The sequence below is a fragment of the Macrotis lagotis genome, chromosome 8 (genome assembly GCF_037893015.1).
Source record: "Macrotis lagotis isolate mMagLag1 chromosome 8, bilby.v1.9.chrom.fasta, whole genome shotgun sequence".
Lineage (NCBI taxonomy): Eukaryota > Metazoa > Chordata > Mammalia > Peramelemorphia > Peramelidae > Macrotis > Macrotis lagotis.
In genome coordinates, this window is record NC_133665.1 from 183,822,485 (window position 1) to 183,838,053 (window position 15,569).

The 15,569-nt window shown below is 40.5% G+C and overlaps 1 protein-coding gene across 4 annotated transcripts in view; it reads left to right on the forward strand.

The window, feature by feature from the left end:
• ARHGEF3 (Rho guanine nucleotide exchange factor 3) overlaps positions 1–15,569 on the forward strand; it is a 281,901-nt gene that overhangs the window by 106,818 nt on the left and 159,514 nt on the right. Inside the window, exon 1 of one of the 4 annotated variants that reach the window (XM_074199134.1) lies at positions 3,250–5,162. The exons of the other annotated variants lie outside the window; for them this stretch is intronic. Within the exon in view, the coding sequence (XP_074055235.1) occupies positions 5,130–5,162 (33 nt within the window). The 5' untranslated portion in view covers positions 3,250–5,129. Of the gene's footprint in view, positions 1–3,249; positions 5,163–15,569 lie in introns of those variants that run through there. 4 annotated transcript variants of the gene reach the window in all.

The window sequence follows — 15,569 nt, forward strand, 5'->3', positions numbered from 1 at the left end:
AATTTTAGCTTCCTGGAACATCGAGAAGTGTGCCCTGGGTCACATAACAGAAAGAACTGAGGTCTTCCATACTGAAAACCCACTAGCCTAAGCTGCGTTTCAATCACATGATATAATTTGCTTTTGCTTTTTCATCACTTAACATCAACAATATTTCTTTATGCTTTTTTTTAGGGTTTTGCAAGGCAAATGGGGTTAAGTGGCTTGCCCAAGGCCACACAGCTAGGTGATTACTAAGTGTATGAGATCAGATTTGAACCCAGGTACTCCTGACTCCAGGGCCAGTGCTCTATCTACTGTGCCACCTAGCCACCCCAACATCAACAATATTTCAAAAGCAGAAAAATATCCAAAACTTTGCCTCAATTGCTTACTATGTGGTAAGACACTTAATCTATAATGGATTCTCAATTTCCTCACTTGCAAAATGAGGGAGTTAGACTCTATTGCCTCTAAGGTCCCTCCCAGACTTAAGTTTATGACAGTAGAAAATCTGGACATAGGAAGAAGGGGAGAGAGAGGGAAGGAGGAAGAGAGAGAGAGAGAGAGAAGAGAAAGATAAATTTTGAGCTGGGTATGTACTGTGTGGGATTCATAGAAGGTTTTCCTAAGAAATAGCCCCTAAGTTGGCCTTGCAGGAAGGTAGGGATTCATAAAGGTACATGAAGAAGTAGGGGATGAGCATATAACATATATGAAGGTATCAGGACAGGAAAGCTTTGTTAATAGAACAGCTATGAGTCCAGCTTAGTTGGACATAATAGTGAAGAACAGAACCTGGCCCTTTAGTGCCAGCTGATCTAGGGAGCTTCTATTTTTTCATCAGCTATTAAATACCACTGAAGGGTTCTCATCTCAGGCATGTCAGTCATGTTTCTACCTTGGAAGATAATTTTGGCAGATGTAGGAAGAATGGATTAGAGAGGTGAGATTTTTAGGCAAGCCTACCTTGGAGGAAGGAGGCTACAGGGACAGTCCAAGTAAGAGAAGATAAGGGCCAGAATAAGAAGAGCAAGGATTGTTACAAAGGCAGAAATGGAAAGAATTTGGCATTGATTAAGAATGATGGGGTGGCTAGGTGGCACAGTGGATAGAGCACCAGCCCTGGAGTCAGGAGTACCTGGGTTCAAATCTGGTCTCAGACACTTAATAATTACCTAGCAGTGTGGCCTTGGGCAAGCCACTTAACTCCATTTGTCTTGCAAAAACCTAAATAAAAAAAAAAAAGAATGATGCAGAAGAGTCAAAAATGGCTCCCAAGTATCAAGGAAATATTTTTTAAATGCATAAAAGTGAACAGGAAGAAACTGATAAGGAAATATAGTCAGGTCAATGATGAATTTAATAAAAATAACCCATACTTAGCACATTGTGATTTCATATACAATCTTCCTTTTCTGGTGTCTGAATTTGGAAATAAACACATTTGTTGATAGGAGTTAAGTTCATAACAATAAAGAAAAAATTAAAAATCAACAACTAAAGTTCCAAGTTTTCAAACCTTTGTGACTAGGGAGATGATTTTGACTTGAAAGAAAAATTAGTGGCTGGACAAGATTTTGGGAGGAAAGATGGAATGGTAGCTTATCTTCTCAGTAGGAATTCTTAGCAGACTTTTGTCAATGAGCAAAGAAAGATCAGGAGAAAAATCAGGGCTGGAGATATGCATACATCTTTCTTTTATTTATTGGAAGTGATCAGTGGAGATGATCAGATTCCTAAGGGAGATGGTAGAGTGAGACTGAGGACAGGGACCCTAGGGCAGAGCACTGAGTGCCAGCCATGCTTTAGAGGCTGCATATGGTGATGGACAGCAAAGAAGACCAGAGAAGTAAAAGGAGAAGTGGGAGAGTAGTATCATTCAGGCAGGAGAAATTGTGGTCCAGGTCATCTGATGTAACAAGCATCGGCTGTCTTGGAAAGAATTTCAGTACAGTCATGAGTATTAGCAACTTGATGGAAGGTATGGGTGTGTCCATGATGCTGACGTGAAGTATGACTCGGTTGTGCAAAGGAGGAAGGAAGAACGATGGATGGAGCAAGACTGTTAGACACTTCAAGCTGGATCTCCCCAAGACAGCCCCAAGTCAGCCCAATGTTCTTGCTTGTCAGAATATTGTTAGTACCTTGTCATCTAGTGTGTCAGTAATAATAGTGAGCATTTGTATAGCCTTTAATGTGTGCAAGGTACTTACTTCTGTGTAGATTATCTCATTTGATCCTCACAGTTAGATGGCATAGTGGATAGAGGACCAGCCCTGGAGGCAGGAGGACCTGATTCAAATGTGGCCTCAGACACTTGACACTAGCTGTTTGACTTTGGACAAGTCACTAAATACTGATTGCCTTGAATCCAGAGCCATCTCCACTATCCTGATCCATATCTGGCCACTGCACCCAGATGACTCTGGAAGAGAAACTGAGGCTGGTGACTTAGCACAACCTCCCCCCCACCCTGCTCAAATACAATTCATGTACTTGTCATGGCATCACCTCCCCTGATGTCATGGTCTTCCAAAACAAAGGACAAATATCTTCATGATCCTCCCAATAACCCTGTGAAATAGAGGCTGTTGCCACCCCTATTTTACAGATGGGGAAACTATGGCTTAGACAGGGTAAGGGACTAAAGATCTCATCTAAGAAGTATCTCAGGTAGAATTTTTCACTCAGGTTTTCCTGACTTGGTCCCCTCCCAGCCTTGTCTTCTCTAATTTGATAAGCATTGCATCGATGGTTTATCCAAATCATTGATAATAAATGTGTTAAATAACAGAGAGCCAATATCAATGGCTCTTCTAAAGATTCTTTTCCATGTTTGCATAAAATTATTCATGAGGCCCAGCACCCAAGGACCTCTCAAATTCTTAGTGCAGATATTCAACTCACATCTCCTTTTTTTCCAAAAGATGGATGGCCTGAGACACTTTCCCCAAAGGCTTTACAAATACCCATCGCCTGTTGATAAGAGACCTATTGGACTCAGACTGTAGATGGAGTCATAGGTGATTCACTCTTTCCATGTCTGTCTCTGTCTCTGTCTCTGTCTCTGTCTCTCTCTCTCTCTCATATATGTGTGTGTTTGTGTCTCAATTCTGAATCCATAAATATTATATATGTATGTATGTGTACAAGACATAAATGGAGTAATATATATATATATATATATATTTATACTCTGAGTCAAGAGATAGACATATAAATGATTTTTTTTGACACAGCCATTGGGGGAAATTGTTTTGCACAACTATTCATGTTTGTAGCAAAAGTTTCATTTTTCTTTATCATTATGCAGCCAGTGGCTGAATTGCAAGGGCTTAAGAGATCAGGAGATAGAAATTTGCTAGCCACAGGGCAAGGGAACTACCAAGTATGGAGAAGGTCCCAGATGCCAGTGGTCTCAAGGTTCTAATTAGGATTCTCTAGTCAAGAAGCCTGTCTGTTGGTGTTGTGGGGAGATTCCCCACGTTGGGCAGCGGATGCTAGGCTGACAAAGGCCTACCACAAAGTACAAAGGTACTTCCCACCTTTGCGGATACCTAAAAACTCAGCCTTTCTGTTATAATCTTGGGTGAGTGAACTTGGAATTGCTCAGTACAAAATGACTTTCCATACCTGGTGAACTGGGCAGGAAATGGAGGGCAGGAAATGCCTCTTGTTGCACCCACAGCCCTTTGTGTAGAGCTAATGCATAGTTAGGGCTTATTGGCTTGAATTGAAAGGTGCTGAAGATGCACATACACTGAAAGGCAAGACCTGCTTCCACGAAGCTCAGATTTTAACTGAGAAGTCCCTTCCTTTGCTGACTTCCTAGGATTCTGGGAGAAGTATTTTCTGACCTACTTCATCCAGCGGAGTCTGATGATTTTGATTTCTTTTAGACCACTTTTAAACAGAGATTCAAGAAGACTCTTGACCCCTTCCTAATGGAGGGATAGGGCTTGGAAGAGCACAATAGATTGGAAAGATTTACATGAACTGATACTGAGTGAAGTGAGCAGAAGCATTAACAGCAACCTTGTGAGACCATCAACTTTATGATGGACTTAATGCTTCTCAGTAGTTCAATAATCAAAGACAATTCTAAAAGACTTGTGATGGAAAACACCATCCATATCCAGAGAAAGAACTATGGGTCTGGGGACAGCTAGGTGGCATAGTGGATAGAGCACCGGCCTTGAAGTCAGGAGGACCTGAGTTCAAATCCAATCTTAGACACTTAATAATTACCTAGCTGTGTGGCCTTGGGCAAGTCACTTAACCCCATTGCCTTGCCAAAAAAAAAAAAAGACATGAATGGCACTTCTCAATAGAAGAAACCCAAACTATTAATACCCAAATGAAAAAAACTTCCAAATTGCTAATAGCAAGTGAAATGCAAATTACAACATATTACAGCCTTGTATCTCTCAGTTGGTGAGGATGATCAAAAAAGGGAAAATGATCTTTATTGTATTGGCTACAATAAAAGCCCCCCCCCAACTAGCTCAACATAAAACTTGACAGCCACTAAGGTCTTGGGGCCATCCTGTGGTCAGACTTCATTGTCTGAATAAAACCAGCCATCTGGGAGCAGTTATTCAGTCTCATTTCCCCAAATGAAAACAAGGATATTGTGGATGTCCTCAAGGGGAACCATTTAAAGACTTGCCAATCTTCCTGTGTCCTCCCTGTATGAGTGAGTCTGTTCACATGGTTAGTATATCACTCATTCCCTTTTGGTATGAAGCTTTGGAGGCCTCAGACCCATCCCCCGCAAAGAGTTGACAAGACAAACAACTTTTTCTTGCCCAGAGTCTGGGGTTCTCCCCTAATAGGACTTCCTGTGTGCCTTACAGCATGGTTAGGGTAAAGTTTTACTTGAGAGTCCTGAGGCCAACTAGGAAACCGCAGAGAGTGGAGGGCCCGATGGGGCAGAGAGGCAAAGACCTTCGCTTCTCTCCCTTTTAACAGATAACTAGCTCCTTTGTCACTTCCTGTATGTATTGTAAGTGGTTAGGGAGGAGTTCCTTCAGGGAAACCAGAGCAGCCCTGCTCAGGGAAGCCGGCTTAGAGTGCTTGGCTCCCATTCAAGGGGGGAGAGCCTTGGACTGTGAAAACGGAGTGGACTCCCCAGTCTGGAGTGCCCCATGGTGTGGTGTTGCCTCTTTGTCCATCGTCAGGTATGTGAAGGGCAGCTCTGTTGGGCTGGGGCCAGGAAAGGGTGGTCTGCTGAGTCCCCAAAGGGTGTTGCCATGGGCCACTCAAAGGATGAAACCTAGTTCCTTCTGGAAATGCTTCTAGAAATGCTTCCCTCTCTGCCAAGATACTGAAATGGGCACTCTTGATGTATTGCATCCTTTCCTTAAGGTAATGTGGGAAAAAAAGAGGATGAGATTTGCATTTGCATCAAGATGAAAAAAGATAATTTAAGATGAGGAAAAAGCTGGCCTTCATTGACTTGATGGTTTAATTGGGAGTACCATTCTGCGCTCAGTCATTACAGTCTTTGCTGTGAACCAACTACTGGTAATAAAGCATCTCTTGACACATCACACCACACTCCCTCCCTGCATTGGTGTTGACCACATGCTATTTCAAAGAGTCCTTTCCTCCCTCTGAACTTGAATTTGATAAAATGGCTTGGCAGAGATTAAAATCTGAGGCAATGGGGGCCGTTTTTTTGTGGATCTCCTTAAAGTTTGTCTGTTGATTTCATGTGTCATATTGAGATGAGTCGATCAGCGCTTCATGCGGAGGGACTCATCAGGCAGGAACCATAGGCTTAACTTAAATCTTTGTTTGCTGATAAGCATCTCTTTTTCTTTCTCTCACCTCCTAACCCACATTGAAAAAAGAGAAGAAAAAACTCTTACAACAACTATACATGGCCAAGCTAAGCAAGTTTTCAAGTTGTTCATATCCAAAAATGCATATTTGATCTTTTTCTTTTCAGGATCTGTACCTGGTTTGAGGTTAGCGGGGAGAAGGGACTGAGACGGGGTTTTTTCACCTTTATATAGGATAGAAAAGAATGAGTTTCCTTAGTTTGCCTTTTTGCTTTCATTTCTTTTAACTGTTAAAACTTTTCCAAGTCCCTCCAGTGTGACTTTTGTGTTTCTGTACAGTCGAATTTAGAATGACATTTTCTGGAAATCATTTTGGTGATTTTTGGTGATTTATCATCCAGGCTACTGTTGGTGCCCTTCTCCCCCACCTCCAAGTATGGAAAAAATCCTGGAAGTGCCCTTTCCTGTGAATTATGTGATTTCTTTTCCTACATCCTGTTTCAACCACTCAAAAAAGATAGGTTGCTCCCTTTCTGAATTAGTTACTTTTTAGCTCTGAATGGAGAAACATAGGAACCTTTCTGAAAGATATAATAGAGACAATATGGTAGAGAATATAGACTCCTGGACTGAGAATAAGGGAGACCTGAGCCCAATGCCAGCTCAATAGTGATTTGGTGCAAGTTACTTAGGCAGTTAGGTGATACAGATAGAGCATTGACCCTAGAGTCAGGGGGACCCAAGTTCAAAGCCCAGGCCTTTTACCAATGAGGATTTTTGCCTTTCTTGTATCTCCAGCTATTAGCATGGTGTCTCTGGCAATATGAGGAACTTGATAAATCTTTATTATCTTGACTTGATCATTTTATAGAAAATTAGGACCTGGGGCGGCTAGGTGGCGTAGTAGATAAAGCACTGGCCTTGGAGTCAGGAGTACCTGGGTTCAAATCCGGTCTCAGACATTTAATAATTACCTAGCTGTGTGGCCTTGGGCAAGCCACTTAACCCCGTTTGCCTTGCAAAAACCTAAAAAAAAATTAGGACCCAAGAAGATTTTGACCTTTCCCAAAGTCACAGAGGGGTAAACAGGAGAGGTGAGGTTTGAACCTTGATTCTCTTCCCATTGAATCTTAATAATCATTATGAAATAAAGAAATGTAAATACTTAGCAACAATTGGTTAAGAGTACCTCCTATATGAGAGGATCATGGCATTGGAGATAAAGAGCCAGCATCAGAGTCAGCAAGACCTGGGTTTGAGATTTGCTTCAGCCATAGACTGGTTGGGTGAATGATATATTATATCTGTAGCCCCAAAAGTTGAGGAGACATGAACATTGTCATATTAAAAGGGCAATTTCTTTGCTCACTGTAGACCTTTTGCCACCATGATGTTTTAAAGTCAGACTCATAAGCCAATCTGTATTCACTCTGTCTAGTTAGTGGTGGGGACCAAGATGGTGAAGTACCAAGGGGGCTGTTACCCAACAGCTAGACCAATGCTGATGAGGGACAGCTAGGACCTTACTAGAAACTCTGGGAAAATGTGTTGCCCAATGGTGGGAAGAATTCTCAGGAACATCTATGATTAAAGAATGGAGAGATTTATGTCTAGGAGTCTTTAAGACCTATTAGTGGATGGTTACCCAATTTTCCTTCAATAGGCAGCCTTGGTCTGGGATGGTTTTATTTTTCCCCAGTTCTATTTCCATCTCTTCTTCTAAACTTGATGTTTATCTATTATCTCAAATAGTTTGTTGTAGTTCACACTCTCATGTGAAACTTAAAAACCCAACTCTACTTGGGTCCCTTGAAATCTTGGAAGATTAGCATTTTAATCCATAAAATAGCAATAATAACCCTCACACCACCCATCACAAAGGGCTCTCAGGAGACTCAAGGGAGATCATGAAAAAATATTCTGTAACTGCTGAGATTTTTGACCTATTCATCTTTACCATTTTCCTTCTCCCTCTTTCTTTCTAGTCATAAATAAGAGAAATTGGGGAAATCACTTCAGCTCTTTGTCTTAAGATCTTTTAGATCTCTTGTTAATCCAGTTTCCCTTTCTTGTAACTAGTTCATCTGGTCCACTCAAGTGATGGAATTCTAATACTGGTTCTGTTACTTATTCCCCTGGTGATGTTGGGTCAGTCATTTATTGGGGGGGGGGGGTCTCAGTTTTCTCATTTGTAAAATGAGATAAGCTAGATTCGAAGGCTTTCAAGATTTCTACCAGCCTTAGCCCTGGGATCTGATGTGCCTCCATAAGAGAGCCCTAGCTAAGTCTCAATTTTTTATCTCCTGGCTCCATAGATCCCAGCAGAGGTTATGCTCTATCTCAAGGGAATTTGTTTGAGTGGAAGCAGGTAGGATGGGATGGGATAAGCAAATTTTAGCCTTGACCCGTCAAGTAAAGAATAGGTCATTTATCAACTCTTTCTCACTAGTCTATCAAATGAGTTCAGAACTGTCTGAGGACTAAAATACAAACAAAAATCCTTTCCCTCAACTTTGGTATCTCCTCTTAAATGCTTATCCTATTTCTTTTCTCTTCTTCAATCCTAGAAAGACACCCAGACTCCCTGCATCTGCTGGTGCCCACTTTTCATCTCTTCACTATTTTCTTCTTAATCCCTTCCGTTGGTGTTTATATCCCCACCTCTATCCTGAAAATCCTCTTTTCAAAGCCTACAAGTGGTCTTATTGGTATCAGACCCTTCTTTGAGACCTCATCTCCATGATCTCTTATCCTTGTTCTCCTTCCCTCCCCCTTTTTTCATGCTCTTTGGACTCTTGGGTTCTGTCACTCTTAGGAAATCATCTCACCTCTCTGTTTTCTGTCCATCTCTCTTTTTTTTTAGATTTTTGCAAGGCAATGGGGCTAAGTGGCTTGCCCAAGGCCACACAGCTAGGTAATTATTAAGTGTCTGAGGCCAGATTTGAACTCAGGTACTCCTGACTCCAGGGCTGGTGCTCTATCCACTGTGCCTCCTAGCTGGCCCTATCTCTTTTTTTTTTTAAACTAAATTTTACTTTTTAAAATTCTGACCTTAAACAACAAATAAAATAAGAATATCCATATGTATAATAGAACTTAAAAAATTCTATGAACTGAAAAGGTATAATCCTGAAAAAGAGGATTGTACATGAAACTGTAGATCTCTGTAACATTCTGCTTGGTTTTTAAATGTATAATAAATTTAACAAGTAGCTTTCAAAGCTGTCAGACTTTTCTGTACTTCTCTCTGGCCTGTCTTCTGTACTCCTCCTGATGCCTCAGTGACTCTCTTTTCTTTCTTTGTCCTTTCTTCTTTTCTTTCTTATTTCTCTCCTTCCTTCCTTCCCTTTCTCTCTTCTTCCTTCTTTCCTTTTTCTATTTTTCCTTCCCCCCCTTTTCTTTCTTTTCCTTTCCTTTTCTTCCTCATCCTTTCCCTTTCTTCTCTTCTCCCTCCCTCCCTCCCCTCCTTCCTTTTCTCCTCTTCTCTTCTCCCTCCCTCCCTCCCTCCCTCCCTTCCTTTCCTACCCTTTATCTCCTTCACTCTGCTGGAAAAATTGTTTTTAAAAAGTTATTCTTAGCTAATTTGTATAGTTAAGCAAAACAAATTTTCATATTGCCCACGTCTAGAAATGTATGTCTTACTCGATATCCTGAGTTCATCACCTTTCTGTCAAAAGATGGACCGAACGCTTCCCATCAATTCTATGGAATTATAGTTGGTCATTGAATTGATTATAGTTCTTCTTAAGTCTTTCTTAGTTGGTTTTCGTTTTTTAGTTTTTTCAAGGCAATGGGGTTAAGTGACTTGCCCAAGGCCGCACAGCTAGGTAATTATTAAGTGTCTGAGGCCGAATTTGAACTCAGGTCCTCCTGACTCCAAGGCCAGTGCTCTATCCACTGCACCACCTAGCCGCCCCATGTTTTTCTTTCTAATATTGTTTTTAATGTATAATAAAATTGTTCTCCTAGTCCTGCTTCCTTGAGTCTCCACCAGTTCATACAAGTATTATTTTCTCTGAAATTACTTCATTATTTTTTACTGTGCAGTGATATTATATAATGTTCATGTACTATAACTGGTTCAATTGTTTCATAATTGATGGGCTTAGTTGTTGTTTCAGTCATGTCCAAATCTTTGTGAGCTCATTGGGGGCTTTATTGACAAAGTTACTATAATAGTTTGCCATTTCCTTCTCTAACTCATTTTACAGATGAAGAGACTGAGGCAAACAGGATTATGTGACTTGCCCTGGATCTCACAGCTATTAAGTGTCTAAGTCCAGTTTTGAACTCGTCTAACTGACTCCAGGTCTAGTGCTCAATGCATTATACCACTTATTTGATGAGCACCCCCCCCAGTTTCCAGTTCTGTGTTATAATAAACAAAATTTGAGGGGTACCCTCTTAGCTTCCAATTCTTTACTATAATAAAGAAATTTTAAGGGGCACCCTTCCCTTTAGGTTCCAATTCTTTCCTATACTAAAAAGCTGCTCAAAACATTTTCGTATATATTTACTTCCTTCTTTGTTCTTTTTGGGGACTAGGCCTGCTAGTGGTATCACTGAATCAAAGGATATTCGTAGTAGAGGCAGCTAATTGATAGCATAGATAGAAGGCTGGATCTTAGCTCAGAAAAATATATGCCTTCAAATGCCTTTTCGGGAAGTTTAAAGTTAGATGACCCTGGGCAAATCACTTCATCACTTCTCTGTGTAAGTGGGGCTAACAGTTAAACTGATTTCCCAACGTTGTATCTGATAAATCATAACATAGTAGCTATTATTAGCTATTATCATTTAGTGATTTCATAGCATCCTGTCCTATATTCCAACTGAAATGTAGATATTTCTAATTGATTGTTCCTCAAACTTAACAAGTCTGCAATTCAACTTTTTCACCTCCTCTCCCCTGCCTCCAATGCTTTTCTCCCAAGTTCTTTTTACAGGGATGGCACCACCATCCTCCCAAACTCTTGTAAACTCTATATCAACTTTGACTTTTCCCTCTTTCTCTCCTTAGATCAGTGCAGTTGCCAAATCCTGTCATCTAAGTTTATAATAAATCATCAAATATAAAAACTAGTAAATTATACAGGTGGAAAGGCATCTCCAGTTTGGAATAGCTTTTTGTTGTCAGGAAGTTTTTCCTTACATAAAAAAATGGGTTACAGATGGATGAGCCCAGATGCAGATGTGTCACTCTCTGATCATGAACCCAAATTTTGAAATTGTTTGCCTGTTAGCCATTTGCATCCCCCCACACACACACACTTCCTAACAGTATATCTTGTCTGGGAAGCCCTATGTGACAAGTTACATCTTGAGGAGGGGATAAGAAAAGGACATTGGTTATTTTCACAAGTTACAAGCATAGTAAGGAAGTCTAGGAAACAAACGTTCATGGAGAGGTTCAAAACAGCAAAGTTTTGGAGATTAAGCCAAATTTCTCACTTGAATCCATGGAATTTTTTTCTTTTTTAGCATTTTGCCAACCTATAAGTTCTAGCATTATTATAATTCATATCATATATGATTTAGTAGGCATATATTCATAGGGGACTGGGGAAGGTAGAATGCTTGCTCTCTTGATGAGGAAGGCTGGTAAAACTGTTAAGATGTGTTTCTCTATTCTTAGTCTGAGAGACTCTTTGTACTCCGCTGGCTCATTGTTTTGAAAAGCAATCCGGAAGTTGATGGACTGCCCAGGGTCACCTTTGGGATCCTTTCCTGCTGTTCTGGTCTACACAGGTGGGAAGATGATTCCTCAGCAGTCCATTTGTAGCTTGATGCTCCAGGGACTAGTGAATTCATTTGGGGCTAATTTATTCACTTTCTCCTCTGCTCCTTTTTTGGTCCTAATATTAGGCATCAGTATCCCTCCTTTGAGGAGCTGCAAGGAAAAGAAGGGAGGCCATGTTGTTGTCCTGTGCCGAGGCAGCTCAGATTCAAGGTGTGTCCAAAAGAGAACTTAGGGAAACTCTGTTCCTAGAAAATGACTGCTGGGGCTCCTTGATTTCCAATAGGAATTCAAGGAATGGGTAAGAGAAATTAGAGGACAATGGGAGGAGGTGAAGGAGCTTTGAATTTTTTTTTGTGGAAAAATTTCTAAAGATACATGCCGGTTTAAGCTGTGGTGTATAGCAGGGACATTCAGAACATGTTATTGATTGTTCCCATTGAGAGGAAATCTAGAAAGAGGGGATTTCTGGGTATCTCATTTGATCAATTAGCAGGTGGGATTTGCTAATGAAAGTCATAAATAATAAAGAAGAGAACTGTGGGACATCTTGTTTTATCAGTTAGTGGAGATAGCAGAGGATCTCCAGGTATGAAGGAGAAAGGAATCATCCCAGAGCCTGCCAACATTGGGCCATGTTGGGATTCTTGCCTAGTTAATCTGCTATGAGCAAGAGGGGCTGGGAAATTTTTGCTTATTCTTCTCCTAATCAGAAAAAAACCCAGGGTGAAAACTGCCCAGCTCTTCTCCCTGTGGCCAGTGAAAGATGTCTTCTCCCTTCACATCTCTGAACTCTTCCCATTTATTTTTTTTTTAGCAAGGCAATGGGGTGAAGTGACTTGCCCAAGGTCACACAACTAAATGAGTATTAAGTGTCTGAGGTCAGATTTGAACTCAGGTTCATCTGACTCATATTTATCTTAAGACACTCCCAGGTCCTTCATGCCTTCCTCTTGTCACATTCCTTCTGGCTTCCTGACCTTCATGGTTCCTGAAGCCTCTCTGATTTCCTAGGGGTTTGGGGGTTCCCCCCCTGTTCTTTTTTCTTTTATAACAATTTTGAATTATACTTGCTGATATATATGAAAATTGCCATATGCTTGCTTGGTATTTGTGATCTTGAGGTGTCAGTCAGTAAACATTTATGAAACAGCTACTGAGGAGACAGAGACACAAAAGACAGTGCTACCCTTGAGGACCTTACAGTCTCATGGGGGAGACATGTGAACAACTCTGTCCAAATAAGCTATAGACAGAACAAAGAGGGTGAGTCTTTGGAGAAAATGCATTCAGGGAATAATGGAAAACTTCCTAAGCCTCCAGTACAGATAATGCATGAGAGGAACAAAGGGTCCTGCTAGTCTGAACCTACCAAGAATTTCTGGGAGAGATTTCAGAGTCCTGGCTAAAAAATATGGAAGGACACAGTGGGGCACATCATTTTTCATGCATACTGCCCACTATCTATTGGTTAGCCAGCCTGCCGGCTGCTAGATGTTATGCTAAGGATATAAAGGGGGGGGGAGAAAGGATTAAGCATTTATTATGCACCTACTATGTGATAGATGCTCTGCTTGGAATATAAAGGAGAAAGGGATTGAGCATTTACTATGCACCTACTGTATCCCAGATATTGTACTAAAGATGTAAAGACAGAAAAGGGATTGAGCATTTATTATGCTCCTATTATGTGCCAGATGCTATGCTAAGCACTAAGAATATAAAGAGGACAAAAGAAAGGAACATTTAAGTGCTTCTTATATGCCAAGACTGTGATAAATCCTGAAGGATACAAAGAAAGTTTAGATAATCCTTGTTCTCAAGGAGCCCACATTCTAACTGAGGGAAACAACAAATCAAGGATAATTCAGCAACAAGATTGATGGATACCCCGAGGAGTCCCTAGGCTGCTGCAGCAGAACAGATGGCAGGGTTCAGAAGTCCTTGGTTACTGTCAGTAGGCAGATAACAGTGCCAGAGATCTGCAGAGCATGCAAGCAGGGCAGATAGGAAGGCCCAGTGGTTCTCCATCTCACTAGAAAGAATAGTTGGTGATGGCAGTCTCTCCAAGCCATTGGTAACAGACAACTCAGTTTATGGGGAGAGAGGTAAAGGGTAGTGGCAAGAGGGGGAGTGTGCTCCCCAGGACAGTGAGTCTTTTTACTTCTTAGTGATCCCAGATATATTCCGTAGAGAAAAAAACAAGAGAATAAACAGAATGTATCTGGAAGCTGGGTTATCTAGTTAATTTATTTATACTTCCTAGATTTATTTATATTTCCTAATAGAAATTCAAAAGCAGCATAAATATAGAATTGGAAAACATCTTGGAGATCATCTACTCCATCTATTTTTTATGTCATGGACTCCTTGACCAGCTGACCTGAGTTCCCTTCCTTAGAGGCATGTTTTTCAATACATAAAATAAAATATACAGCATTACATAGGAAGCCAGTAGAACCACAAATTTATAGCAGGTAGAGGTAAGTAGTATGTTTATGTATAGATTTATGATTTACAAAGTGTTTTTCTCAGCATTAGAATTATTCCTATTTTCTAGATTAGGAAATTGAGGCTTAAAAAGATTGAGTAACTTGCCCAAGTTCACACAAGCAGTTACAGAGTTGGAATTTTAACCCATGACCTCTGACCTCTGACTTTAAATCTAATTCTTTTTCCTTGGTCCCATAACATTGACTTTCCAAAGTCTTCTAGATCACACTTTCATCTTATGGAATGGAAAAGCATCAGTTATACCTAAGATTAATCAGACTGGAAGATGGAAAGGTAAATGTGATAGAATAATTGCAAATATATAATCTCAGTTCACTCACTTCTGTGTTTTAGGCAAATCCTGACTTTCCTGATTTGTAGAGGGCAAAAATAGTAGGTAGATTTATTAGGAAGATCAAATATAAGAGTATTGATAGTAATCCAAAACTCAATTTAGTTCACGTTTTTTAACTTCCCTGTTAGAAATTTTAGTTTATCAGAAAAAGTTCCACCAAGAAAATGAATGCATTAAAGAGGCATTATATGTAAGACTCAGATCATACAATACTGTCATCACAACATGTCTGGGGCTTCATAGCTTAAGACAAACATTAATAAATTAAAGAACATCAAAAAGGGAGTGGCCAGAATGATCAAGGACATTGAGGCCATGTCATATAAGGATGGGTGACCATTTGTTGGAACTAGGGTAAGGATTCTGGCTCAAACATGGGTTAGAATCGATGGTCACTCAGATCCCCCCCAAATCTAAAATTCTGATCTTGACAGACTAGAACATTCTGGGCCTGAGAGTTATAAAATGAGGGTTATAAACCTTCTTTAACCTCACTTCCCTAATAATCCCACACCAAGTCTAGGGTTATTACCAGATAGCAAATGTGTCAATGAGAAGTATAAGTTTGGAAAGATGAACAAAGCTAATTTGTTCAGTGACCAAAGTAAACCTTCTTTAATGACTGAGAATACCTGGGTACCTGAAGTCAAAACAAGTCTCAAGGATTGACCAATTAAAAACATGTGTTTTTCAACTCCTTGGGTACAGGCTGGCCTTCCGATGACCCGATGGCTGTCCCTTCCAACTCAGACATTCTCTGAAGTACACAAAACAAAATGACATACACTGAAAGGCCAGACAGCAAGTTATACAAACAGAACACAGATTGCAATGAGATTATCAGAAGGCAGGAGAAGTTGACTATTTTCATGAAAGGTTCAGGGTCCACTGCCCATGTTCTTGGAGTTCAATGGTCATTGAGTCAAGCCAACAGTGTTTATGAAGTATCTACAATGTGCTAGGTAGAGCCCAGAGGATAGAAAGAAAGCTCCAATCAGTTCCTGCCTCCAAGGAGCTTACAGTCTACTAGGGGAGAAAACATGTACACAACCATGTTTGAATAAGTATATATTATCCAGTCTATAACTCTATATGAAGCCTAAACAATGTCACAAACAAGGGACCCCTCTCCCAACCCACCTTGGAGACTTCCAGTGTTGTGGGAAACTCACTACCTCCTGTTACTCTCTCATCTCCTCCTTGAGTCCAAGCTAAA